Source organism: Felis catus, chromosome A3 (assembly GCF_018350175.1).
Source record: "Felis catus isolate Fca126 chromosome A3, F.catus_Fca126_mat1.0, whole genome shotgun sequence".
Classification (NCBI taxonomy): domain Eukaryota; kingdom Metazoa; phylum Chordata; class Mammalia; order Carnivora; family Felidae; genus Felis; species Felis catus.
The window spans coordinates 29,762,899-29,790,870 of NC_058370.1; the positions used below are offsets into that span (position 1 = coordinate 29,762,899).

At 49.7% G+C, this 27,972-nt stretch overlaps 3 protein-coding genes across 8 annotated transcripts in view; all 3 read left to right on the forward strand.

Moving 5' to 3' along the window:
* PTPRA (protein tyrosine phosphatase receptor type A) overlaps positions 1–8,094 on the forward strand; it is a 161,442-nt gene extending 153,348 nt beyond the window's left edge. For all 6 annotated transcript variants that reach the window (XM_023251393.2, XM_023251391.2, XM_023251390.2 and 3 more), the window contains 4 exons: positions 316–441; positions 521–672; positions 6,616–6,751; positions 7,482–8,094. In XM_023251393.2, the coding sequence (XP_023107161.1) occupies positions 316–441; positions 521–672; positions 6,616–6,751; positions 7,482–7,556 (489 nt within the window). In that variant the 3' untranslated portion in view covers positions 7,557–8,094. The remainder of the gene's footprint in view (positions 1–315; positions 442–520; positions 673–6,615; positions 6,752–7,481) is intronic.
* A 2,251-nt stretch (positions 8,095–10,345) lies between these two features.
* LOC102901429 (progonadoliberin-2) lies at positions 10,346–14,761 on the forward strand. Its single transcript, XM_023251395.2, is given in 3 exon segments — positions 10,346–13,465; positions 13,585–13,659; positions 13,662–14,761. Coding segments are annotated over 3 exon segments (519 nt in total). The 5' UTR covers positions 10,346–13,311; the 3' UTR covers positions 13,952–14,761.
* Positions 14,762–14,869: 108 nt separating this feature from the next.
* MRPS26 (mitochondrial ribosomal protein S26) lies at positions 14,870–16,830 on the forward strand. The gene is made up of 4 exons (XM_006929915.4): positions 14,870–15,121; positions 15,216–15,362; positions 15,452–15,575; positions 16,316–16,830. The coding sequence occupies exons 1-4, from the start codon at positions 14,910–14,912 to the stop codon at positions 16,448–16,450; spliced, it is 618 nt and encodes a 205-aa protein (XP_006929977.1). The 5' UTR covers positions 14,870–14,909; the 3' UTR covers positions 16,451–16,830.
* Positions 16,831–27,972: the final 11,142 nt, after the last annotated feature.

A 27,972-nucleotide genomic window follows, 5' to 3' on the forward strand; every position in this document is an offset into this window, starting at 1 on the left:
TGGCATTAAGAAAATTCTAAGGAAGAGAAAATACATTTGTACTGTACTGTATTTATCCAGAAGAGTCTGTATATGAATGGGCCCATGCAGCTCAAACCCATGTTGTTCAAGGGTCAGCTATAGATGTCCTAGTGAGTATCAGAAGTTAATTGGAGTGATATTAAGTAATGTAATGGCACTGAGGTTTTGGTACCTTGGATATGAAGTGTGTCCAGTAAGAGCTGGCTAAGAAGGGACCAGGCAGCTCAGAAGGCAGCCCTGCCTCTGCCACACATCATATCCCGGATGCCTCACCTCTCCCATTTGTCTCTCCAGGAGAAATGTGCCCAGTACTGGCCCTCGGATGGAGTAGTGTCCTATGGAGACATCACAGTAGAGCTGAAGAAGGAGGAGGAATGTGAGAGCTACACCGTCCGAGACCTCCTAGTCACCAACACCAGGGTAAGGTGGCCGGTGGGTGCGCCTCCTCCCACGGGGAGAGCCACGGTGCCCTGCATCTCTGATCCCCCTTCTTCCAAAGGAGAACAAGAGCCGGCAGATCCGGCAGTTCCACTTCCATGGCTGGCCCGAAGTGGGCATCCCCAGCGACGGAAAGGGCATGATCAGCATCATCGCAGCCGTGCAGAAGCAGCAGCAGCAGTCAGGGAACCACCCCATCACTGTGCACTGCAGGTACCACTCTCCCCAGCCCTCTGAGGGGCAGTGAAAGTGACAAGAGGCAGGCAGGGAAGGCGACCGTGAGCATCCCAGTGAGCATGTGGCAGTCAAGTTTGACGACCAGCACGTGGCCAGATGATAAGAGCGTCTTGGTGTTTGAACTTCGCATTAAGTGCTAGGGAATCGGTGACATTAAGATATTGGGCAGGAGGAGCATTTGAGACCATGATGGGATACAGGAGAGCAACAGGGGAGACTGACAGTGGAGAGACCAGTTGGACAATGTGGGGGTGAGGGTCTGGCCTCCTTAAGAAACAGAGGAAAAGAGGGGCACCTCGGTGGCTCAGTCAGTTAAGCATCCGACTTCAGCTCGGGTCATGATCTCACGGTCTGTAAGTTCGAGCCCCATGTCGGGCTCTATGCTGACAACTCAGAGCCTGGAGCCTGCTTCGGATTCTGTGTCTCCCTCTCTCTCTGCCCCTCCCCTGCTCATGCTCTGTCTCTCTCTGTCTCAAAAATAAATAAAAACATTAAAAAAAAATTTTTTAATAAAAAAAAGGAAACACAGGAAAAGAGAAAAGGGCAACTATTTTCAAACAGTTTGAAGAAAAATGAACAAAGCTAAAAACATACTTGTGAAAGAGGAGTCCAAGCTGTAGGATACATCCCAAGTGTGAAACGGGGTTACTGATAGTAGTTGGTGTCACTGACAGAAGATGGTAAGGGGACTCATTTGAGGCGGGGGTGGTGAAGGTGAATTGTTTGGGGCATGTTTGATTGCATTTTATTAAAAGAAAAAAAAAGTACCATGAGTTTGTATTGCTTTTATAATTAGGAAGAAAAAAGAACTCTTAGAATGAAAACTAGAGTAAAATCCCTGCCAATTAGTTTTAAAAATAGAAAAATGAGCAAAGGAACTCCTAGGAATGTATCCAGTGAATGTGCTTCAGGAAGGTTGTAAATTATCTAAACATTAATAGGGGACTGATTCCATAAGCTCTGATGTATCTCATGCTACAGAGCTGCAAAGATTGATGAGGAGTCTGCTTATATACTGGGTATGGGTTAATCCTCTAGACTTATTGTTTTGTGAGCAAGGCAAATGAGAGATAGGGAAAGAACGTAGGTTTCTGTTGGGGGGCACCTGGCTGATTCCGTGGGTAGAGCATGAGACTCTTGACCTCAGGGTCCTGAGTTCGAGCACTACGTGGGGTGTAGAGATCACCTAAAAATATCTTAAGGAAGGGGACACCTAGGCAGCTCAGGCAGATAAGCATAGCTCAGGTCATGATCTCAAGATCATGAGAACGAGCCCTGAGTCCCTTGGGATTCTCTCTGTCCCTGTCTGTCTGCCCCTCCCCCATTTACATTCTCTCTCGCTCTGTGTCTTTGCCCCTCCTGCCCTTGCATTTGCATGTGCACACACTCTCTCAAAATAAACTTTAAAAAAAAAAGTAAAAATAAAGGGGTGCCTGGGTAGCTGAGTTGGTTAAGGATCCAACTATTGATTTTGTGTCAGGTCATGATCTCATGCATCGTGAGTTTGAGCCCCACATCAGGCTCTGCACTAACACTGTGGAGCCTGGTTGGGATTCTGTCTCTCCCTCTCTCTTTGCCCCTCTCCCACTTGTTCTCTCTCTCTCAAAATAAGGAAGGAAGGAGGGGAGGGAGGGAGGAAGGAAGGAAGGAAGGAAGGAAGGAAGGAGAAAGGGAAGAAAGGAAAGGAAAGGAAAGGAAAGGAAAGGAAAGGAAAGGAAAGGAAAGAAAGAAAGAAAGAAAGAAAGAAAGAAAGAGGTAAAGGAAAGGGAGAGGAAAAGAGGAAGAAAGAAAAGAGAAGAAAGGAAAAGAAAAAAGCGAAGAAAAGAAAGAAATCTTAAGGAAGAAGTGGTCAAGTGCAGCAGCTACTACAGACGGATGGTAAACATGAAAACATGCTAAACTTTACTAGTAATAGTCTGAGAAATGAGGATGAAAATAGTGCAGCGTGGCTTTTTATCCATTGGATTGGCAAAATTAAAAGGATTCCTTGGTGGGGCGCCTGGCTGGCTCGCTTGGTGGAACATGCAGCTCTTGATCCTCAGGGTTGTGCGTTTGAGCCCCATGTTGGGTTTCGAGATTACTTAAAATTAGAATTAAATTAAATTAGAAAAATTAAATTAGAAAATTAAATTAGAAAATAATAAATAAAAGTGTTAAGGAAAAAGGATTTCTTGGCCTGCCCAGATAAACACTTCTTTCCCTACACTTTTTTCTCTCCCTTGGTCACCCTCTCTTGGCAAACTCCAAATTCTCTAGCTACCCCGCGTCTGCACCGCGCAGCTGAGCGTGGCTGAAGAAAAGCACTGGGTTACAGGCCTCATTTTATGATCCTGACCGCTGGTCTCATGGTGGGCCCTTAGCGCTGCCTTGCTGTCCTTCCGCACCTTCCACGCTTCTAGACCAGGGCTGGACCGACTAGGACCCACGGCCATATCTGGCCTGCCACCTAGTTTTATATGGGTCTGCAAGCTAAGAACTATTTTTACACTTTTAAATGTTTTTTTGGTTTTTTGTTTTTTTTGTTTTTAAATCAAAAGAAGACTAGAGGCGCCTGGGTGGCTCAGTCAGTTAAGCATTCGACTTCGACTCAGGTCATGATCTCACAGTCCGTGAGTTCAAGCCCCAACTTCAGCTGAAGCTCGAGCCCCACTTGGGGCTCTACAGTCCTTCTCCCTCTCTCTCTGCCCCTCGTTCATTCGTGCTCTGTCTCTCTCAAAAACAAATGAATAAATTTTTTAAAGATTTTTTTTACTCAAAAGAAGACTATCTTATGACCTGAAGATTGCTTGAAATTCAGATTTCAGTGCCCCCATATAAGGTTCTGTTGGAACACAGCTGTGCCCATTTGTTTCTGTACTGGCTGCTCTGGTGCTCCAGCAAAAGAGTTGAGACCATACGTGGTGCTCTCCTCACCTCACACTGCTGCTCAGCACATAAGAAGTCAGAGTTGCGCTGTTACATCTTGATTTTGTCTTTTCTCAGCAAAACCTATGATGTATTCTATCTGGCCCTTGATAGAAAAGCTTGCCAGACTTTGTCCTGTATGACTATTTCACACCTCCTCTCAAACCTAAAACCACCACTGCCTCTTCTGTCCTCACGCTTAAGAGAGGACGGTGATTTCTGTTTGACGAAGAAAAGAGAAGCAATCCGAACTCCCACAGGCTCCCACCGCCACAGCTGCCAATCCACCTGCCGTGGTGCTGTGGACCCTGCATCCCTCCTGTCCAGTGGATGAGTTGTCTGAGCTCTCTCTGTAGCCCATTACATTAACCATCTATTGCTAATCTCCACACCTTAAAACAACACACATTTAGCTTACAGTCTCTGTGGTCAGGAGTCTGAGCACATCTTAGGCGAGTCCTGCGCTTCAGGGTCTCAAAGACTGCAGGCAAGGTTTTGGCTGGGGTTGCGGTCCCATCTGATGCTCGATTGGGAAGGATCCATTTCTGAGCTCACCTGGTTGTTAGTAGCATTCAGTTCCTTATAGGCGGCTGTACTGAGGGCCTCTGTTGTTTGAATTTCCATGCCACATGGACCTTCCCAGTGTGGCGGCTGGCTTCTTCTAAACCAGCAAAAGAGAGAGTGTCTCCTTGCAAAACAGGCATTATGATCCCGCGTAACATCATATGCGTGTAGTTATATACATCCCATCACGCTTGCTGTAAATCTGTTGGTTAGAAGCACAGCACATGTCCTGCCCACGCCCAAGGGGAGGAGATCACACGAGGGCATGAACAACAGAAGATATCGTGGGGGATCGTGGGGGCCATGGCGAGGCCTGTCTGCCACACACCCCCTCCACTTGGATATCAGTTCCATCCACTTTTGTCTCCTCAGGACTTGACTTCAGTATCCTACATCATCAGGTTTTCCTCTGAATAACTGTCTGGATAACTACCATCTTCATATAGATGTGCTATAATTTCTCCCATCTTAATATTTTAAAAACTTTTACCTCAGGGCACCTGGGTGGCTCATTCGGTTGAGCGACCGACTTCAGCTCAGGTCATGATCTCACGGTTTGTGAGTTCGAGCCCTGCGTCGGGCTTTGTGCTGACAGCCTAGAGCCTGGAACCTGCTTCTGATTCTATGTCTCCCTCTCTCTCTGCCCCTCCCCCACTCATGCTCTGTGTTTCTCTGTCTCAAAAATAAATAAACATTAAAAAAATTTTAAAAAAGAAACAAAACTCTTACCTCTAATTTCCTTCCAGGTAGCCCTCTGTTTCTGTTTTCCTTAATAGTAAAGCTTCTCAAAAGATTTGTCCAGACTAACGCCCCAGGTCCTCTCTCCTCATTCTCTCTCTCTGTCCCATTCCAGTTAACCCCTTTCCTCCCACATTCCATTGCAGCTGCCCCAGTGGGGGCTACCTGTGACGTCCACGTTGCTGAGTCCAGAGATCATTCTGTCTCATTACCCTTGACCTTCATCAGCATCAAACACAGTTGACCACTCACTTCTCTGTGGAATGCTTTCAGCAACACTTCTCTCCTGGTTTGTGTCCTCATTGACTGATTCCTCCTCATCCATGGTCCAGGGCCTCGTCCTTGGACCTCTTGTGAGCCCATCTTGTCACCTGGCTTTCATCCCAACTCCCACATGTCATTATCACTGGTTCACCCTCTCCCCTAAACTCCAGATTTATATGTCTAGTTACCTACTCAACATTTCCACCTGGGCATCTTCAGTTTAAAGGGTTCAGATAAGAACTTCTGGTCTTTCTTTCTAAGCCTTCTATTTGCACAGCCTTCCCCCAAGTCAGTAAGTGGCATCTCCGTCCCCCAGCTAACTCCTATGAGAAGCTTTGGAGCCATACTGTTCCCCTTATTTCCTCACCCATGCACATCTCATGTTCGACCTTGCTCTACATGGAAAGCAGTTTCAGAATCAAGTATTTCTCACTCCCTCCACCAGCACCTCTCTAAGCCACCACCCCTTCTTCCCAGTACTTATACTGGCCTCGCTGATTGCCCTGTCCCACCTTCCTACCTGTTCTCAACACAGCAGCCTGAGAGACCCTTCTAAAACTTCAGTCAGGCCACATCACTTAGAATCCCAACATGATCTGAGGCCTCTCACCTCGCCCCGACCACGCTCCTTCCTTCTGTCCGTCCGTCCATCCATCAGATCCAGCTACACAGCTTCCACACCTGGACATCCTGCCTTGTGCCTAAGATACTCCTCTCCCAGACAGCTACTGGGCCTTGGCCCTCGCCTTCTTCAGGTCTCTGCTCATGTGACCTCCTACTAGAGAACCTTCCCCAACCACCCTGCCTAGAACTCCTGTTCCTCTTTTTCCTTCCCACACTGCGTATCATATTGTCTGGGGATACTGCTCCCCTCCACAGCCCCTGCCACACAGCAGGCACTCAGGAAAGGTCTGCTGAAGCAACTGATGACATTGAACAGGGCAGATAATATCATGGTCAGAGCCTGGATTCCTGGGACTTAGGAAGCAAATGAGAGACACGGAAAAGAATCAACACACACACCCCAGCGCAGAGGGTTTCTCAGGAGAGGAAAGACAAGACTAGAATCCCAACATGAGTGAGCAGCGGGTCAGGGCAACTCAGGCACATTTGCAGGTAGACAGTGAAGGCTCAGTGCTGGGTAGGAGGGGGGTATGTGTGAGGTTCTTCGCTGTCCTGTGGGCAAGTCCCTCAGCAGGCAAAGTGGGCCGTGCAGGAAGGACAGCTGGGGTGCCACTTCCTCCTCAGAGCAGACTGAGCATGCGGCTTACTTGGAGAGGAGCAAATGGGCCTCCTGCCCCAACCCACCCCAGCAGCTCCATTAGATGACAGCCCTTCCCAGGAGCTGTCACCATTACCCTTGGCCTTTATGTGCTCGTTGCCACTGTCTTCACCTTATCGGCACAGTGGGCTGTAACAGATATGGTAAGTGCATCTGCTCTATTACAGCGCAGGGGCAGGACGGACGGGGACCTTCTGTGCCCTAAGCACAGTCCTGGAACGGGTGAAAGCAGAGGGGATTTTGGACGTCTTCCAGACCGTCAAGAGCCTGCGGCTACAGAGGCCACACATGGTCCAGACACTGGTATGCTGCCCACACCACCGCCCCATCTAGAGCCCTTCTTTGTCGGGGCCATCTCAGGGGGAGGCTTTTCCAAGCAGCCCCTCCTCCCCCAAGGTGCCCCATACAGAATGAGCCTTGCGGGCATTGAGAGCAGAGGGGCACAGCCCTGCCACCAGTAAGAGAACCAAGCGGACTCTGTGAAGGCTAGAGGGGGTGGCTGGGTGCCACGGGGCTCCATGGGTCCTGGCGTGGGAAGTCTCAGGAGTGCTTCCTTTCTTTGGTTCAGGCTCCTGACCGTCTCGGTGACCAGTAACCACCGAGTATGGGGATAAGTATCCAAAAGGGTCCCTGAACCTCCGAGAGACATGTCTAAAGGAGAAAGAAAAATACATTTTAAGAGTTTGGGGAGTTGGTGAGGCTTTGAGAGCCAGGGCGCCTGCAGCTTGGCTACCGTGGTGAGGTGTGGGCCCCACAGAGCCATCTCTCTGCTTGCGTAGTTTGCCAGCCCGGCACACTCACGTCTGACCACTGTAGGCCTAGGACGACATCTTCCTCTCAGCTCACCTCCATCCAGAGGAAATTAGCTGTACTCAAGCCAGAAGGAGAGTACGGGCAGGTCAGGGCTCAGGTGCAAGTCCAAGAACGTTCATTTCCTCTCGGTTTTCCATTTTTTGTAAAATAGGTTTGTCAGGAACTGCAGGTACCTTGTTCTTGTCAGTAACCCTGGCTTTTCCCTCCTTGTGCTCTCCAGGAACAGTATGAGTTCTGCTACAAGGTGGTGCAGGAATATATTGACGCATTTTCAGACTATGCCAACTTCAAGTAAGAGGCGATGAGACCCGGTGGACAGGAAAATTGCCTTTAATATTTTGTAATATTCTGTTTTGTTAATATACCCAAAATTGTGTATATATCTTATAACTGTTTTAGAAATTGGTACATAGGCTTCTATTACCTATTAGGTGGAGATTTTATATGTAAATGTGTTAGCACTGATAGTCCTTTTTCCAATGTTTTATTGGGGAATTAAATAGTGTGATGTTTGGATTGATATCGTGAAATCCTCTGCCTGGAAATTGGGCTGTATTATTCTTTGGTTTAGACATCTTTTCCTGAAGAAGAAACACAAAACTCATTCCAGGTAGCTCAGTGTCAACTAAGAAAATAAGCACAAAGTTCTCAGAGCTGTTGAGGAAACTGGTTGTCCTGGTGCCTACCCCCACCCCCCCGTTCTGTAAATAATCCCTCCCCTCTCTACCCCCTCCCCCACCACTCACAACCCACTGTGGGGAGTAAGGGGACCAGAGCGGTATCTCTGGCACCACACTAGGGATTATCAGGTAATAAAAGCTTTGACTCCCTAAGGAAGCGTCTCCCTTTGTCTGGGGTGGGGCAGCTGTACCAGGGCCAGGAGTCTCCCAGGCCACTCCTGGCCCTGCTCTCAGTGTGCTGTCTCAGCTGGTCTCAGAAGCCGTAGTCTTCTCGACGACTCCTTTCGGACCCGCGCAGCCTCTCCAGCTCTTAGCTAGTTGCCAGGACCCATGTCTCATTCTCAGCACGTCTTTGGTGCAGTGATCCCAGCCAGCCTCGCTCCCTGGGAACATGGCCAGGGTCCCCACTGTTTGCCTAGCACGGGGCATGGAAGAGAGAGGAGGTAGCTGGCTAAGTAATGCCAATCTGGATTGTGCTACAAAACTCTGGATTGTGTCGCTTTGTCCAGGATAAGCCTTTATATCCACACTTACTGGGTTAAATAGCTTTCATTTAATTTAACAAAATTTCACTTCATTTCATATTTGGACTTTTTTATGAGAAGTGCCTCAGACCCAGAGGCCAGGGTGATGGGAGTCTTCGATCCCAACTTGGTATCAAGCCTGACGTATTACACAAAAGCGTCTAACTTTTGTGTCTTAAATAAGGTGGGTGTTTCATTTATTTCTCATGTAACGGTGTGCCCAGTCCAGAGACCTAGTGTCCTCCCATCTTGTGGTCCCAGTGTCCCTTTAGGATGTTATTCCTGTCCGTGTGGCTGAAGCTGGATCACCGTCTTCTCCCATGGAGAAGCAGAAAGAAGATGGAGAGCAAGCAACCTCATTTCTAAGGACATGAAGCTTCCTACAGCCTTCTTTCCATTTGCACTCATACCCCATTGGCGAAAACTTAGTCCTAGGCTGTACCATAGGACAATAGAATTGCTAGGAAACGTAGTCTTTGGTTGGCACAGCTGGGAGGGTGGGTCTCTTCATTGCCTCTCATCCTCATGAGCAGCTCCTGATGGGAACAGGAGCGTAAACTGGTTGCCACAGCTGTGACAGCCTCAGTGCGAGGCTGAGAGAGCCTTGTGGCCTGTGGGGCCTTTTTCAAGAAGCAGGGATAGGCCCTGGGCTACTCAGGCTGTCAGGAGTGAGAAGTGACACTCCATTCTGGGCCGTGGAGGCACACTCAGGTCATTGCTGGAGTGCTTTTTGGTGGAGATGGGAGTTGAGCTACCCAAGGGATGCTGGGAATTTGGATGAGTAAAAGGAGGCAAAGTCATACAGAGCCACATTACAGAAGGCCTCAGAGCCCAGGTGAACAGATGGGTTGGCTCCAAGATGGAAGCCAAGTTCACCACATACTCAGATCTCCTCGGGAGGCAGGGGCACCATGACAGACAACCTCTGGAAGTTTCTGTGAGGTGAGTATGTGTCAGAAGTACTCGGTCCTTCTGTAAGAACTAAGGAACTCCAAGGGGCAATAAATTAAAAACTCAGTGGTTTTCAAAGAAGCATAAGTAAGTTAAGCAAAGACAGAATATGAAGGATTTCTGAGGAGAGGTGCCATGTTTGGGAAGGAGACCCTGATTTTTTGCAGGCTATCTCCTGGCAGATGGAGAAGAGCAGGCTGGGGTCAACAAGCTACATAGCCAACTTATAGGAGAGCCCTTCTCATGCCTGTGCTGCCTCGCTACCCCCCACCAGGCTGCCTACCTCCTGTTGCTCGGGCTGGCACTGAGCAGCTTATACACCAGTGCTTACAAGGGTTTTTACAGAAGGACTGAGTATCTCTACCAACTCACCAGTGTGGGCTGGCAGCTTTCTGCTGGAGTCCACGCTGATTTGCTTGGTGGCTAGGCCAGTATTTTAAATACCACTGGTTGCTTAACAGACATCTTCAAGCAGGCCTTGCATGGTTGCAAGAGACATAAACCCAACGGGAACTAGTCGAGGCTAAAGGGAAGTGTATCAGGGCTCACACCACACAGTCGTGTGAGAATGGCAAGGGTGATTGCTTCATCCATTGCTCATCTCCCAGCTAGTTAGCTGTGCCCCAGGGAGCGTGAGCCAGTGCAGATTTCTCAGAAGGGGGAGGGCGAGGCATCCAGTGCCCACCGTGCTCAGACCTCACTTCATCAAGTCAGCACCCTCCTGGGCGTTCAGTTCCCTTCAACACCCCTCTGACCACCACCAAATGTACAAGTCTTTGATTTAAAAAAAAAGTGGGGGGGGGGGTGTGCCTGAGTGGCTCAGTCAGTTAAGTGTCTGACTTCAGCTCAGGTCATGATCTCCTGGTTCGTGGGCCCAAGCATCTACATCAGGCTCCATACTGACAGCAGAGCCTGATTTGGATCCTCTATTCCCCTCTCGCTGCCCCTCCCTGACTTGCGCATTCTCTCTCCCTCTCTCAAAAATAAACAAACATTTTAAAAATTTAAAAAACAAACAAACGCCACTTCCCCCAGGCCTAAAGTCTTCTGCCTTTATGATAGACTCACTCTCACCTCTTCCATAGTTCATCCCCACAGATTCCTTTCTTTCCAATTCCCGGGGATCCACTCTCTGTCCACTAGTTCCTGCCTTCTGACTTTATCCTCACTCTGGAGCCACTGCTCCTCCTTTCTCCTTCTTCAGAGACTGGCCATTCCTGTGGTCTGTAGGTTATGCCCCCTTAGCTCTTCTCCAACCCTGAGCTCCAGGTCGGCTTCCTGCCACGTGGCTGCACGCGGTGACCCACGGCACCTGTCTCACACTCCCAATGCCCAGGGGTTCACCCTGTCTCTCCAGAGTCTTCGGTCCCTTCCTCCAGCCTTCCAGCATTCTCTGCGCCTCCCTCCCTCCACCCCTAGCCCACAGATCCAGACCTGCCAGCAGTTCCTGTGTTGACCCTTCTCCATTTTGTTCCTTATATTGGAGCACCGCTGCTGCCCTGTGTGCGGACTCCAGCCAACTCTGTCATCCTTCATCCAGACCATCTGCTCAGGGCTTTGTGCCCCTCTGTGCTCCAGCAGCACCCGAGCACACTGCTCTATGCCTCTGCTTTCCCAGCCGGCTACAAGCAGTTCCCAGACTGGAATGAAGTCCTATCCTCAGGACCGAGCATTAGTTGCTCAGTGGTGAACACATGGCTTTCTGTGTCCTGCTGAGAGGGATATGAGGATCAATTCTAGAGTCTACAGTCTGGAAGAGGACAGCAAACGTTCCTGAAAAGCTATGTATGTGGCCAGAAAGAAAGGAACAAGAGCATCCTTTGGGAAGCTTAGTTCTGGTTTGGATGTTTTAGGAAAAACCACAAACAAACTACAGAAAAAATAAAGGCACCCCATTCCTCTTTTAAAATAAACACAAGGGACTTTGAATAAAACATTCTGTAAACCCAAACCAGAACTAAACTAGTTTACTGAACTCAAAGGAATCATTTTCACTAAACCATAAAACAAATGTTTTTCCTAAAAATTACTTGGTTAACCAACACGTATAGGAACAAAGTATTTTCCAAAACAATTTCACTGAACATACAATCCACACATTGTTTGGAAATTGATGTGTGCCTTCCTGCAAGGGAAGCTGAAGTCCAGGCGCCCATGAATAACTGGTGCCTGTTGTGCCATCCCCTCCCCCTTCTTTGCTTCCGGATTTGACGCACCTGCTCTCCTAATGACTGGCCACCACGCCACCAAACCTGACCCTGGCCCTTGCATTTGCTGTTCAGCCCAAATGCGGAAATTGCCTATTAACCCTGTAAACAGGCCTCTGCCCGCCACCCCCGCTCCAGGCGAATAGCTGGTGGAAAGCTAATAGCTGGTCCGTGGTGGAAAGTTGAGCTGATGCAGAATGAGAGGCAGGGGCATGTTTCAAGTGTCTAGGTGAGCTGTGCCAAACTCCACGAATAGTCTTGGGTTGAGCACAGGATGGGGAAGGCTTGGAACCTTGAGAGGCAAGATTATTCCTACCCCCTGCTCATAGGCCCACAGATGCTGCACTGCCCCCTTAGCTGAGCCCCCTCTCATGGGCCTGCAGGGAGGAGAGAGAAGCCCCACCCAAAACTACCTCCATCTAGAGCGACCCAGCCCTGGTGCTCAGGTGTGTGGGTGAGGTTCATTCCATCCACCCCCTTTTACAGTTGAGCAAACAAGCCCTTAGGTCCCCATGGCCTCCCCCAGACCTCTCCACAGGTTGCTGGCTCCCCACTCAGGCTGCCAACTGCGTGGGACACGGGTCCCCAGCCATTGCCGCCTCCGGGCCACAATTTCCTTTTCGGGTCAGGGAAGACTGAGGGCTTTGTAGGCCTAAGGGCAGGAGCCTGAGGATGCAGCCCTGGAAGTGGGAGGAGGATTCTTAAGGGCGTGGCCTGGCTGGAGCAGTCCTACCACCTCAGATCCCTGGGAAGACAGGGAGCGGGAGCAATCTGTCTGGTGACCCCAGGGCCAGTGGCTAGGAACATGCACTGGGAAGGGAAGAGTGTTGTTGGGTGGCAGGCTACTCCCCCTCCCTTCATGGAGACGTCACTGGAGTCTGGACCAGGAGCAGGGGGAGGAGTCACCATAAATCCCAGAGCTGGCTGTCTGGGGGTCCCACTGTCACCTGGAGGAGCCACCTCAAGGAGCCACCTCGTCCACAGCTTTCCCTCCGTGAGTGAAGAGGCTGCTTTCCCCCAAGGGCTGGGACTCCTGGATGGCAGTCTGTCCTGGGTGTATGGCACTCTGTTCCTCTTCTCCCTCCCAAGTCCCTCTTACCCATGAATCACGTCCCAAAAAGAACCCTTTCCCTTTCTCTCCCCAACACTGTTTCTATGCCTGCTGCCTCTAGTGTGGGAGGGACGAGGGGTAAAAGCACTTGCCCCTGTCACCACCACACATCCATTCTACATCCCCAACTGCCATGGAAGAGAGATGGCCACCCACAGAGAAAAGGCAGGGTGCTGTGCACCAGGTGCCCCCAGTGCCCCTACACTGCTGCCTGTCTCTTGGAGGGCTCCCCTGACCCAAGTCTCTGTTACTTTTTCCAACCTTCTACTTCTGGAATCCCTGACGGGAGGAGGGGTAGGCCTGACTGACCAGGAAGGGCCCTCAGCTGGCAAGGCTGGAATCCTCTATGCCCTGGGGGGGCTCTGGGGAAGGCTAGCTGCCAGGAGCCTCCGGGGTCCAGATCCCTGGACTCCTGGGATGAGGAGCAGTGGCAGAAGAGGGAAGGGCATTAGGAACCACTAAAGCTGCCCCTGAAGCGCCAGCTGTCCAAGGGGACCCTGGAAGAAAAGGAAGGAGGTGTGGATGGAAGTATCCGCCTTCTTGAGTGCTGTCCACTATCCGTGAGAGCAGCCCTGTCATGGCCGGCTGCAGGCTAGGCCTTCTGCTACTGCTGCTGCTGACTGCCCACCCTGGACGCTCGAAGGCTCAGCACTGGTCCCGGGGCTGGTACCCCAGAGGAAAGCGGGCTTCCAGCTCAGCCCAGCACCCACAGCATGTCCCAAGGCTCCCAGGTAGGTTAAGGGTCTCCCCAGCCTGAGTGGGAGGAAGAAGGTGCTGGGTGGAGCTCCTTCACCTACCGTGAGCCTGGGATGGGGTAGTGGGCAGGCCACAGCCTTCACTCCCTTCTGAGGAAGGGTCCTGGGCACTGCAGCAAGCAGACCAGACAAGGCTGCCCATAACCTCCCAAGCGATGCCCTGGCTCCCCTTAGAACAGTGTGCCCTGGGAGGCCAGAACCACAGGCTGGTGGTTCCTCCACAGGAAGCAGCGCCTGGTGCAGACACTGCTGGTAAGTACAGAGAGAGGCCCAGGCATTGGCCACCAGGGGCCATTATGGCCAAGGACTTGGGCTATGTGGACAGAAGAGGGGGTAATGAGAAAACACAGAGACGCCCCCTGCCAAAGCACCCTCAGGCACACAGCCAGATGCCATCTGCTATTCTTCCTATTTCCCAGAATTCTTGGAACAATTTATGATAAGATACTTATGTTAAAGTAAAAGATTAGAAGTCATTAGTGGAGTAGGAGGAGACAATTGTGCTTAAAACCTCCATAAGTAAGACCATAGCTGTAGCGGGATCCTCTAGGCTTCTTTCTCATCATCAGGAGAACCCAGTGTGTCTCCCAGTGGGAAGAGATGAGGAGTGTGAACTCACACTAATAGAAGGGGCCCCAGAACCAGGTGGTCACTGCACTAGCAATGACTTGGTGATCGCAGAAGACCGAGTGCAGAGATGGATTACTACTATTTTGCAAATTTATTTTAAAGTGCACCAGGAGGGCGCTAACTGAAGGAGAAAGTGGTAAATTCCCATAAGGCAAAAACTTATCACCGAGTTTAAGTCGGTGTGAGCTCAGTCTTTTACATACCAGGTTAAGGGTGGGCAACACCCAAGGAGCTACAGAGCGCCCACGCTGGGTCCTCTAGCAGCCAAGGCGTGTCCGCCAGAAGGCCACGTCCAGCTCCGCGGGGACAGGTCTGGAGGAGAGGGGGCGGGCAAGGTCGCAGCTGGGCTGCCAGGGCATCTGCTAAAATGCCCGCTTCCTCCCCGCGCAGACCGAACCTAGAGCGCCGCGCCCTGCAGCCCTCCAATAAGGATGTGAATGAACTCCCTGAAGCTACTGCCTCGAGTTCTCTCAGTCGTCCCCTCCCTTGCCCACCCGCGCTGAGGCCCTACCCCGCGCGGGGGCTGGAGGGACGCGGGCCGGGCCCGCCGGCGGGAGGGACACGGGGCGGGTCATGACAGGCCTCGCAGGAAGGGCGAAGCCAGAGCCAGCGGGCCGGGGGTGGACGCAGACGTTGAAGGGTAGATGCAGACGTTGGCAGGTGCGCTCCCCTCGACCCGGCTCCAGGAGGTGGGAGGCGGAGCCCACGGACTACGAGTCCCGTGGTGCCCCGCGCCCGCTTCCGGGCCCCGTGATGCCCTGCGGCGCGCCGACGCGGGGCATCGTGGGCCATGCTGCGCGCGCTGAGGGTCCTGGGGGCGAGACCCCCGTGCGGGCCTTGGGTCCCGCTGCTGCAGCCGGTTCGCGGCCGCAAGACCCGCCATGACCCGCCGGCCAAGTCCAAGCTCGGGCGCGTGACAACCCCGCCTGCGGTGGATCCTGTAGAGTTCTTCGTGCTGACGGAGCGTTACCGACAGTACCGCCAGACGGTGCGCGCCCTCAGGTGTGTACGACTTAAGGGGAGGCGGGCGTCGGCGCCGTGGGCGGTGTGTCCGGGCGGGCGTAGAGGGTGCCGACTTTGGCGCGTCTCTGCCCAGGCTTGAGTTCGTGTCCGAGGTGCGGAAGAAGATGCACGAGGCCCGGGCCGGGGTCCTGGCAGAGCGCAAGGCTCTGCAGGAAGCCACTGAGCACCGCGACCTGATGGCCTGGAACCAGGCGGAGAACCAGCGGCTGCACGAGCTGCGGTGAGTGGGCCGGGAGGCGGGGCGGGCCGCTGGCTGGCGCGGGGGAGATCCAGCCGCACTGAGTCTCTGCCTGTTGCCCTCCATCCCAGGTTAGCGAGGCTGCGGCAGGAAGCGCGGGAGCAGGAGCAGCGGCAGGCGGAGGAGAAGGCCCGGCGGGCCCGAGAGGCACAAGCCTGGGCGCAGCTCAAGGAGCAGGAAGCGTTGCAGCTGCAGGTGGGCCGTGTCTCCAGGGGCTGGGGCTAGAGGCCAGGAACTCCGCCTGGGCCGCCCTCGGAGTCCTGGGCGCCGCGAAATGGGGCACTGGCTGCGTGCAAAGAGAGAGCGAACAGTCTTGAGTCTTGAGAGTTAGCAAGTAGGTGAGGATTTGGGAAAGATGGCGTGCGAGGAGAGTGCCTGGCAGGCGCAGAAGTAAGAGTTGACATTGGAAAGTGTTCAAGTACTTGGGTGATGGTACGCCTGCATCTGGGAGGGACCCCCGGTTCCACAAGGAATTCGTATTTTGCCTTACGGGCGATAAAGTCGTTGAAGTTATGTTCTAGGCTAGGATATCAGGTATGGGGCTTAAAAGCAGACCAGTTAGGAGTGATCCAGCAACAAAGGACGGGGTCTGAATTAAAGTAACAGAAGGAGAAGGACAAGTTTGAGAGAGATTAAGAAGGACATTGAGGCAACATTGAGGAACTGATTCCACCTAGCAGGTCCAGAGGTTGTCACAACTGGTGCGATTTCTTATCTGAGAAAGACGATCGTGGTAAGGCTGCCTGATATTTTTCCGCTGGAAGGTCCGCAGGATCGTAGCTGTAGTGTGATCCTCCTCTACAGAGGTCCTAGGCTCCAAGCATCCATCCAAAGAGAACTGGAGCCTCTCCCTTAGTGGGCAAAAGGCCAGCAGGCAGCAGGCAGCAGGCATGTGCTGGAGACTTCCATTCAGCTGGCCTTCTCTCTCACAATAGGAGGAGGCAAAAAATTTCATCACCCGAGAGAACCTGGAGGCACGGGTGGAAGAAGCATTGGACTCCCCGAAGAGCTACAACTGGGCCATCACCAGAGAGGGCCTGGTGGTCAGGCCACAGCACAAGGGCTCTTAAGGGCCCAGTAAGGACAGTGCCCACCCAGGGACCATGTGTGTATGGGGTAGGAGGGTTGGGCCTGATCTGGAATAAACCAGTTGATGTTTCTTACGAAGAAGGAAGCTCAACCTATTCTGGTGTGGCCCTCACATTCTGGCCTCTGCACCCACCACTTGGTCAGAAACTCCCATACACAGTGCCCTGTTCTGCACCCATGCACAACTCTGCAAAGCACCAGATCTTAGAGGTTTCCATCTCACAGAAGCAGAACGGATCATAGTCCCCTCAGGCAGCCAGGTCGTCTACTAAGTGTCATCAAAGACTGGTTGGGAAATTACAGTCCTTGGGCCCAACTTGGCCCGCTGCCTATTTTTGTAAATAAATTTTATTGGATCATGGCTACACTCGTTCACTGACTACTTTCACACTACGGTGGCAGAAATGGGTAGTTGCAACAGCGACATTTGACTTGCAAAGTCTAAAATATTTTATACATGGGTTTTTACAGAAGAAATTTGTCAGCTCCTGATCTAGAGCGTTAGGACTCCAACCAGATTATCAAGTATCACCCAGTACCTGAGAAACAAGCTAACCACTAGCCAAAGACCTGCTTCTGCCTGACCCTGAGATTTGCGGCTAGGGTCTGGTGTGCCCAAGACACAAGACAAGGAGGAGACCCCATTTCTTCTGGTGGCTCTTTCTACCCATGGCCTCAGTGGCTCACATGCACCCTGGCACTGCCAGCTTCCTTGGACCATGCCCCAGATTGGTACTGGTTGACCTTTACAAGGTCAATATGGCTTATCAAGCACTTGGACCAAATCCTACAGGTACCAGAAATACTTGTAATTGAAGTTCACAAGGTGGAATAAGTGAACATACAGATTTATGGCCCCTATTCAGACACAAGTCCTCATGTTTCTCGGAGCCAGAGCTGGTGCCCCTTTGTCACCGTTCACCTGAACTTGCCCAGTTACCACCAGAGGAAAATGAACAGAATCCTAGCTTCTCTCCCCAGCTCCCATGTTGCTGAGACGATCTGGAAACACCTAAGACGTGAAAACCTTTTAGGGAATATGAGCCACCCCTCAACATTTAGGTGAGGAAGCAGGTATAGAGGTATAAGCAGAGGGCCAGTGGTTATATCGCCTTGTACCCAGCTCCCATCAGGGCCTTGCACCCCTGACGGCAATGGCCTCCCTTCTCAGGCTGATTAATGTTTTCCCTGGCAATGAGCCCAGGCACAGGACAGTGCAGTTCTTGATTTCAGGTGCTCAGTGTGACTTCTGAGGTGAGAGCTGATGGGTGCACACTGTGGGCCATGGGTTGACAACTGTGCCATGGGTTGACAAGCCTTGGGCTTTGTTGTGGTAAGAAGTGGACCATCTGGTCCCGTGCAGTGGAAGCCTGTCACATGGGACCTGGCCTGTGTCAGGAAATCCGGTTTCCTTCTTGCTAAGTCCCTGCCCTTCTGCACCAGGATCCAGACACAAGCGATCTGTCTTCACCAGAGAAGAGTGTATCACACTTGAAGCTCTGTCTTTGGGCTGCTTATTTCCCTTGGGCTGCGGCTGTCCTTTAGGGTCCTGCATGGGGCTGTAATTCCTTAACATTCCCTGCTGATGCCAGCATGTCATGCAGAAGCACCTGTAAACCAAGCTTCGGTGTTTTTATTTTTCACCCATCTTCCTGGTATAGGCACCGATAGGCAGCTTACTGGTACCTTCAGGTTAAATCAAGCCCAATCCCATCTGTACCTATATCTAATGGATCATAGAGTGTCATCAGGTGCATAGGGAAGTTATCGTATCCTGCCTGGTCCAGACTGCAGTTACATGGTGTCCCTCGGAAGAATGCCTAATCTCTAATAGAACCCTGATAGTTAACCTGATGGCCTCAAAGACACCAGGGGCTCCTCTGAGTTTTACCTCAAGTTCCAAATATGCCTTGGGGTCTGCTATATACAATGTGAGCCTGGATCTCCTAGAGAATCTTCTCTTGCTCAAGGCCCCACCTGAGCATAGTAGATTTGAGGGCTACCCAGTAAATGCATTTGGGTAACAATACCCAAACGAAAGTGCTTTCGCCAAGATTTGAAGAGGCCTGCCTCCCTACCATGCTCTGTGCACAATGGGGCAGTGAGGGTAGTTTGAGGGGCAAGTGCAATTTGTGTTTCACTTGGCTGGGGGTGGGGGGTGGCAGTAAGTATGCCAACAACCCTCCCCCCCCCCCCCCCGCCAGGAACTTTGCTGGGTGGCCAGTTTTTCCCTAGGATTTATCTCCCCAAGCAAGCATCAATGTTTTACACCTGGATTACTGCCCCTTCCAGTTCTCCGAGACAAGCAACATGACATCAGTGAAGTGGACCATCAAGATGTCCTGGGGTGGGTGGTCAAGGTCTTGAGGATTAGGCTGAGCAAATTTTCGGACTTATTGGGGTGCCTGACTCAGTAGGATGTGCAACTCTTGATCTCTTGTTCTTGGGGTTGTAAATTCAAGCTCCACGGTGGGTGTAGAGATTGCTTAAAAAGAAAATCTTAAAAAGCCCACAAAACTGCAGAGTTACTCACATCTTGGGCTGGGTGGCAGTGGTATACTGCCGCCAGGTAAAGGCAAATTGCTTGTGGTAGTCCAAGTGGGCAGGAAAAGAGAAGAGTGCATTTGCCACACGGATGGGCACCGGGTGCCGCCGTAATCTCTTCTATCAAGGAGACCACACTAGACCTGAGCAAGCTTAAGGTCATTCCCCAGATTTTTCCAGTATACTCCAAATTTTCTGTGTGGAATATAGTTACAGGTATCCAATATTCCCTGAAATCTTTGGGAGGTTCCCTCCGGAACTTAACCCTGTGGTGGTTTTCCTGACAAGTGCAGAGGTGACAGGGCTCCCTGGGAAATAAGCCCTGCAGACTGCTGAAATAAGGCAACTCTGGATTCCAGCAGGAAGAGTCAAACTTGCAACTCCCTTGCCTTCCCAGGAAGGAAGTCAAAAGCGATATTTACAACCCCAAATCCCGAGACCAGCGTTTCTCTTGGTCGCTTTGATGAATATTTCCTCACTGCAAGTAAGTGTATAATCCATAAAAGTGAACATCCATGTCAAGAAACAGAACATGGGGTCCAATTCATAGTTCTGCTTCCAAGGCCTCAGTAAAGGGACAAGGTCAGAGCTGCATAGGCCCCACTGTCACCAGTACTCCACAGTGGCGCTGTGGGTCACAGAGCCAATAATCACCCACAAATGCTTTGGCATTTCCCGTTGCTGAGGGTAAAAACACAGGTAAGGGATTGAAAGTCTCTGGGAAGTTGTGTTCTCTTCCACACTCTTATTTTTTCTTTCCATTGCTGGCCCCTGGGGGAAAGAGATGGTCCAGGAGTGGGATTTTGTGCCTACGGATTCCATAGCCACTGTGATGTCCTACGGGTGGGTGGTCAAGGTCTTGTGCATTTGAGACACAAACGAAACTTGACATGTGGATGTCAGTCATGGCTACCGCACCCTTGCCCATCCTGCCAGACCCCAAGCCCACAGGGGCTGGTGCTGGCGGACCTGCTGCTGTTGCTGTTGAAGTGCAGTCTCGTGCAGAAAAGCAGGAGCCACTTGTGGCTGCAAGAGGTGACCCAGATGCTGAGGGGAAATGTGGGTTCACCCTCCCTCTGGCCGCAAGAACAAACCTTGCCGGAGACTTTTAGGTTATTGTCCTGACGGAGGCCAGCTGGCAAGGAAGTGTGGGCATACGGTGTGCAGACCTCCAGCCGCCTGTGGAACTGAGGATCGTGGATGAACAACTTTGCGGCACTGTTTGTCACAACTTACAGTATGTAGAGCGAGCTCTGCAGAATGGTACTGCAGGGACTTTTTCTTTCAGTCTTTAAAAAGATTTTTAGATTTACTTTGAGAGAGCGCATGAGTGAGAGAGAAGCAGAGAGACGGGGGGGACAGAGGATCCAAAGCAGGCTGTGTGCTGACAGCAGAGAGCCTGACACGGGGCTCGAACCCACAAACCATGAGATCATGACCTTAGCTGAAGTGGGCCGCTCAACCAACTGAGACACCCAAGCGCCCCTGCAGGGACTTTTTAAAAATAAGGTGAAATGGGGTTACCTGCGTGGCTCGGTCAGTTGAGCATCCAGCTCTTGATTTTGGTTCGGGTCATGATCTCTTCTTTGTCATGAGATCAAGCCCCGTGTGGGGCTCTGTGCTGGGTATGGAGCCTGCTTGGTTGTCTCTCTCTCCCTTTCTCTCTGCCCCTCCCCCACTTCTGTCTCTTTCTCTTAAAATAAATAAATAAACATTTTTAAAAATGACTTTGAGGGGCACCTTGGGTGGCTCAGCTGGTTGAGTGTCTGACCTCATGTTGCAGGTCGTGATTTCATGTTTCACGAGTTCAAGCCCCTCATCTGGCCCACCACTGTCGACGTGTACCCGGCTTGGGATCCTCTGTTCCCCTCTCTCTGCCCCTCCCCCACTCACGCTTTGTCCTTCTCAAAAGTAAAATAACGCTTTTTAAAAATAATCACTTAAAAAAATAAAATTTTTAAAAAGTGAAATGAACTTGGAGACAGTAATATATTTTGACAATTAGGGATTTATACTTTCTGAAGTTCTGTAAAGTTAATAATTATATCACTTGCTTGGTTGTTTGTTTTGTTTTGGTTTTTTTCCTTTTAATTTGAGAGAGTGAGCTCAAGCAGGGGGCAAAGGGAAAGAGAGAGAATCTTAAGCAGTCTCCTTGCTCAGCACGGAGCCCAACAAGGAGCTCAATCCCACGACCCTGGAATCATGACCTGAGCTGAAGTTAAGAGTCGGATGCTCAACCAACTAAGCTATTCAGGTACCCCATACGTCACTCCCTTGTTCTTTGGTTTTGTTTTGTTTTAAGTTTATTAATTTTAAGAGAGAGAGAGAAAGCACAAGTCAGGGAAGGGAAGAGAAGAGGGAGAAAGAGAGTCCCAAGCAGGCTTTGCCAGCACAGAGCTGGATGCCGGATCTGAACCCACAAACCGCAAGATCATGACCTGAGCCCAAGTTGGACCCTAACCCGACTGAGCCACTCAGGTGCCCCACCCACTTGGTTTCCAATCTGAAAACATTCTGACACTTGTAATTTTTGTCCAAAACAAACGTAGCTCAATTCCAACTTCTAATAATGTATAAACTGTATTTGTCAAGAGGGGTTTTGTGTAAAATATCTCCAAATTAACGTTTGGCAAAAATCATCATTAAAATGTGTATTTTTGAAAGCAGCTGTCTATACCCCTTTTACCATCATTCGTCGGGACTGTCACTTCCTTGTGTGAGACACGTGTTTTTTTTCCCTCTGAATATTTTGTTGCTCCCTGTAACATTCAAAGCCTAAGAGAAAATTTTTAGTAACAAATTTCCAGTATTTCAGTTCCTGACCTGGTGAAATTTAAGTCTGTGTTTGATTTTTGGATGATCTTTGCATGTATACTAACTGCTGTTAAGGTGCAACTGATCTGGGGGTGACTTGAGCTGATTTGAGTCACACCTCTTAAGCTTCCTGGACCCTCCTGTGAGTTTATAATGAAAATAAAATCAGATCTGGTAAAAGAAAAAAAAAAATTCTCCAAGAAATAGGAGATGGTTTGCCTGATTGCCCCCCTCACTGCTTCAATCCAGAAATCCATATGAATAAATCAAGGCTGCAAGTGGTTACAGGCCTGGTGCAATCTGCCTGGGCTTGAATCCCAGATCCTTCAAGTATCGTTGGGAGCATCTCTTAGTCTCTGTGGGTCTGTTTCCTCAAAAGTAAAACAGGAACAATACCGGTATCTACCCATCAGATTGTTGTGGCAATTGAATGAGACATTCACGTGAAGCTAAGTTCAGTGCCTGGAACACAGTAAGTGCTCAGTACATGTTGAATGCTATTTTTTCTTTAATTTGAGTATAGTTGACACGCAAAGTCACATTAGTTTCAGGTGGACGACACAGTGATTCAACAACTCTGTACATCATGCTGTGCTCACCACAACTGTACCTACCATCTGTCCCCATACAAGGCTACTGCAATATCGTTGACTGTATTCCCTATGCTGTACCCTTCATCCTCGTGATGTATCCATTCCATAACTGGAAGCTTGTACCTCCCACTCCCCTTCATCTATTTTCCCCGTCCCCCTACCCACCTCCCCTCTGGCATCTACCAGTTTGTTCTCTGTGTTTAAGAGTGTTTTGTTTTTTTAATTTTTTTTTTTTTAGTTTATTTAGAAAGAGAGTGGAGGAGGGGCAGAGAGAGAATCCCCAGGAGGCGCCCCACTGTCATTGCAGAGCCCAACGTGGGGCTCAGTTCCATGAACTGTGAGATCATGACCTGAGCCAAATCAAGAGTCAGATACTTAACTGACTGAGCCACCCAGGTGCTTGTTTTGTCTTTTTTTTTTTTTTTTAGATTCCACTTATAAGTGAAATCATATGGTATTTGTCTTTCTGTCTCTGACTTACTTCACTTAGCATCATACCGTCTAGGTCCATTCACATTGTCCCAAATGACACGATTTCGTTCTTTTATATGGCTGAGTAATATCCCAGTGTGTGTGTGTGTGTGTGTGTGTGTGTGTGTGTGTGTGTGTGTGTCTTACATCTTTAGTCATTCATCTATCGATGGATCCTTGGACTGCTTCCGTGTCTTGGCTATTGTAAATAATGCTGCAATTAACATAGGGGTGCATGCATCTTTTTGAATTAGTGGTTTTGTTTTCTAGGGGTAAATACCAGTAGTAGAATTGCTGGCTCATACGCAGTTCTATTTTTAATTTTTTGAGGAATCTCCGTGCTGTTTTCCACAGTGGCTGCACTGATTTATATACCCGCCAACAGTGCATGAGTGTTACTTTTTTTCTCCCACATCCTTGCCAACACTTGTAATTTCTTGTCTTTTTTATTCTAGCCATTCTGACAGATGTAAGGTGATATCTCACTATGGTTTGATTTGCATTTCCCTGACGATGAGTATTGTTAAGCATCTTTTCATGTGTCTGTTGGCCATCTGTATATCTTCAGAAAAATGTCTATTCACATCCTCTGCTCATTTTTAATGTGATTATTGGGGGGGTGGTATTATTTTTTAATTAAACTAGAGAACGACCTCAAATCATACCATGGGCCAAGAAGAATTACATACCAAATACAGTCAAACTGGGAATGAAATTTCTGGAAGAGGCCAAGATCTGCCCTGCAGCTCCCCTTACCTCCAGCAGAGGGCAGTCTTATCAAGACAGTGACAGCACCCTCAAAAATGTAAAATTTGACCACTGTAGTACTTGTCTTAGGATGGCTCGACTTTACAATGGTACAAAAGCAATATACATTCAGTAGAAACCGTACTTCGACTTTTGAATTTTGTTCTTTTCCCAGGCCAGCGATACCCAATCCAGTACTCTCGTGATGCTGGGCGACAGTCACAAGCACCCCCCTCCCGCAGACGGTTAAGTGCCCGTCTGGGTGCCGCTACTTTTGCTTTGCTTCCACCTTTTGCTATCGTTTCTGCTGCCATAGCATCAGGCGGTGAGGCCTGAAAAAAAGGGAGCTTCCCTACTCTCTCTGACTTTAGGAGACGATATCCTGACTCCCCAGACCAGACAGGACTTTCGGAATCATTTCTGTCCACACTGGTGCGCACGTTGAGTTGTGGCCGGACAGTACTAGAGGGGAAAGCATGGTCGGCTCACCCACTGGTGCCCTGGAACTTCGTATTCCAGTCTCCCTCCCCACCTGCCTGCTACCGTTCACATTTCAGAGTCCTCAGGCAGCCACTCCATGCATTTTGTCCAAAATTATAGCATGCTAGCGTTCAGTGAGAGAGTCAGGGCGAAGTATGCGTGTTTCATCTTCTACAGAACAAGAAACTTCTTCTTACTTTAAACTTTTTAACTGAAATATACATACCTAAAAGTGCACAAATCTTAAATATTTTGCTACTTTTCACAAAATAAGCATCTACTTTTCACAAAATAAGCAAAATAGTGCAAAATCAACACCAGATCAAGAAGCATCTCTCTGATGGGAGCCCCTCTCCCCTCCTTCCACTCCCCAGCACAAGGAATTCAGTGGGCCTCCGTTTGAACCTCATGTAAATGAAATCACACCTTTCTATCCATATACATCCTTCCACGTAACACAATGACTGGGAGATGTCTTCACACATAGTAGTAGTTTGTTTCTTTTCGTTGCTTTATTGCTATTGTGTAAGTTCATTTAGTCCACTTTGGTGTTGATGGACACAGGGGCTGTTTCCAGTTTGGGGCTGTTACAAATAGTGCTGCCAAGATAAGCACCCTTGGATGTGTCTTTTGATGCTCAGAGGTATGTTTCTGGAGTGGAACTGCTGGGCCATGTGGTAGGTACAGGTTCAGCTTTAGAAATCTCACTGCAGGGAGATTTCCCAAGTAGTTCCCTACCAAGCAGTGTATGAAGGTTCCTGCTGTTCTGTATTCACGTGGTAATGCTAGCCTTTTAAATTTTAGCTATTCTTTTTTTTTTTAAGTTTATTTTTTTTTGTTTTTGAGAGAGAGAGAGAGAGAGCAGGGGAGGGGCAGAGAGAGAGAGAATCCCGAGCAGGCCGTGCCCTGGCCAGCGCAGAGCCTAATGTGGGGCTCGAACTCACAAATTGTGAGATCGCGACCTGAGCCAAAACCAAGAGTCTGATACTAAACCAACTGAGCCATCCGGGTGCCCCAAATTCTAGCTATTCTTGTGAGCATGTGTCTCCTGATGATTTTAATTTTAATTTCCCCCCGATAACCAGTGGGATAAGTACCTTTTCATTTTTACTGGACAACTGTTTCGCTTCTCTTAAAAATTTTAAGGTTATTTAAGTAATCTCTATGCTCAACGTGGGCTCAAACCCATGACCCTGAGATCAAAAGCCACACACTTTTCCAACTGAACCAGCCAGGGGCCCCTGGATAATTGTATAGCTTCTTTTGTGGCTTTGTCTTGGCTCGTTTGTCTTTTTCAGTTGATTTTGTAGGAGTTTCAGATTGTGACTATGAGCCCTTTGTTGAGTGTGTATGCTGTGCTAATAAGAGTGATTTGATTCACGGGGATCTTTTGGAGGTACTAATTATCATGGGTCTCCCAGGTCTTAAATAATCAGGAAGCCCACTAAGGTCCCACTCTAAATGGCCAAAATACCCTGTCTGTGGTGAATTGGGGCCCAACCTGCACCCTTGCAATATAGCATCCTAGTCCCTTGCCCGGTCACCAGACCTGTCTTCATTCATAGACCAGGGCCACTTGGGTAAAGGAAAAACCCTACAATAACATTACAGGTTTGTACTATAAATCTTCCTCCTAGTGTTTGCCAAAGAGTCCAGTTACCTGTGTAACTGGAGTAGGGGAGGAAAAATACCCAGACCTTCCTGGAATTTCTGGGTACACTAATCCCCAGGGACCCAGAGTTCCACTGTGGCCCTCTGATCAGAACCAAAGCTTGTGGCAGTCAGGACGTAAGTAGGACCTAGGAAACAGGATGTAGCCTCGTGCCTTTATAAAATATATGTGTGTTGGGGGGGGGGGCGGTGAGAGATAACCCCATGGAAACCCAATGGCTTGCCACGTCAATGACATTTCTGGGACTCATATGTCTGGGGCAAGTTGGGACATGTCGTCAAAAGTGAGAGAGATGTCTCACACTGTGCTGATAGGGAAAACTAAACATACAAAAACTCCTGAATCTGGCAATTCCGCTCACAGGTATATACCCAAGAGAAATGATACGTCTGCCAAAAGACACACAGAGGGTTGTTCATAGAAGCTCTATTCATAATAGCTAAAAACTGAAGATAACCCAAAAGTCCACCAACAGAGTAATGGGTAAACAGCTTCTAGTATGTTCGTACAACTGAACCCTACCCAGCAATAACACAGAGTTGAGCCACGACTGTATGTAACGGCAGTGGGTGAATCTCCGGGAGATTATGTCGAGCAGAGAAAGCCAGACATAAGACAGGACATACTCTATGATTACACCCAGATGGATTGGGAACCAGGCAAAACTAACCAATTATGATACTCATTAGAGGAGAGGCTCTCGGGCTGCTGAACAAGAGAGTGCACGGGGGTCTCTGCGGGTGCTGGTCGTTGTGCTATTTTCACAGTGTGTAAATAGGTAAAAATCCATTGAACCGTACATCTCAGGTTTGTACACTTTATATAAATTTCACTCTGGTAAATAAAAGCGAAGGAAAAATACTTTCCATCACAAGGGCACGATGACGAGAAGTGACTGCATAAATTTGTTGGCCACGAAGGTAAAGAGGGCATCATATGAATATCCTCTTTGTATGAACGTGTGTTGCTTTTGTTTTGTTATTTTTTTAGTTTGTTTATTATGAGAGAGAGAGAGAAAGCGAGAGAGCATATGAGCAGGAAGGGGGGCATATGAGAGGGGGACAGAGGATCCAGAGCAGACTGACAGCAGCAAGCCCAATGCGGGGCTGGAAGTCACGAACCAGGAGATCATGACCTGAGCCGAAGTCGGTCGCTCAACCGACTGAGCCACCCGGGTGCCCCTAAATATGTATGTTGCTTTTATAGTTAACAGCAAAACAGATGGTCTTTCTACCCCCAAAAGATGACGGGCAAATTGCTATACCTTGCGCCTTTTAGCCCTGAAAAGGGGACACAGTGCATGGTGGCCCTCTCGATTTTGGGGTCCACATTGGCCACCCTTGAATGTGCTGTTCTGACCCATGTGCCCGAACCAGAACAACTGCTGGCTCGGAGAGTCTTCTAAGGCAAGAGGACACCACGGGCCATCCAGCTGCATGGCAGGCAGTTCTGCCTTTTAGACTGTGACCCAGAGAGTCCCCTCGTGCTTAAGATGTCCCCCGTGGACCAGAATGCTGGGGAAGCCTGTGGCAAGCCCCAGTGAGATCTCACGTCAGAAGTCCCTCAGGTTTCAGAACAAAGCTATAACCCTTTTTGACAAGTCCCTAGCTCCCTTGGAAAAACAGATCTTCCCTAGTCCCCCAGCCCTGTCAGAATTTGCCTGATGCTGACACTCCAGGTGGGTTTCGGTTAGCCTATTCTGTATCACAAACCACCCCAAACCTTCATGGTCTGAAACAATAAATACTTGTTACTGCTCACGAGTCTATGTCTGGATGATTCGTCTGCCCTCGGTTGGGCTCCCTCATGTATATGCGGCCCGCTGTGGGTCAGATGGCAGCAGGGGCAGGGGCGGATGCACTGTCCCTGAACGCATGCGCCTTCCTCAAGTCCTATTTGTGATCTCATGGGGAGTCTTATGTGGCCAACTGACCAAAGAGGAGGAAAACGGAGTCCTGTTTTTAAACAGCTCATATCCAGATGGCAGATGGCTGTGGTGTTGCTGTCTCGCTCACGAGTGGCCCTGAAGGACAGTAAGGAGATGGCTTTCCCCAGCTAGCAGCCCTGGAGACGCAGTATCACAACCGCTCTACCTGGGACTAGAGACACCCTTGGGGACAGGCAAGTAGCTGGTGACTTGGCTGCACGATAAGGGGCTTGGCGCTTAGCAGCAATGTGAGGG

Bases quoted from the DNA above. Each gene is read 5' to 3' on its own strand.
- MRPS26 (XM_006929915.4), top strand. From the start codon at position 14,910: ATGCTGCGCGCGCTGAGGGTCCTGGGGGCGAGACCCCCGTGCGGGCCT. The intron at 15,122-15,215 runs GTGTGTACGACT...GTCTCTGCCCAG, and splicing joins CAGACGGTGCGCGCCCTCAG to GCTTGAGTTCGTGTCCGAGG. The intron at 15,576-16,315 runs GTGGGCCGTGTC...CTCTCACAATAG, and splicing joins AGGAAGCGTTGCAGCTGCAG to GAGGAGGCAAAAAATTTCAT.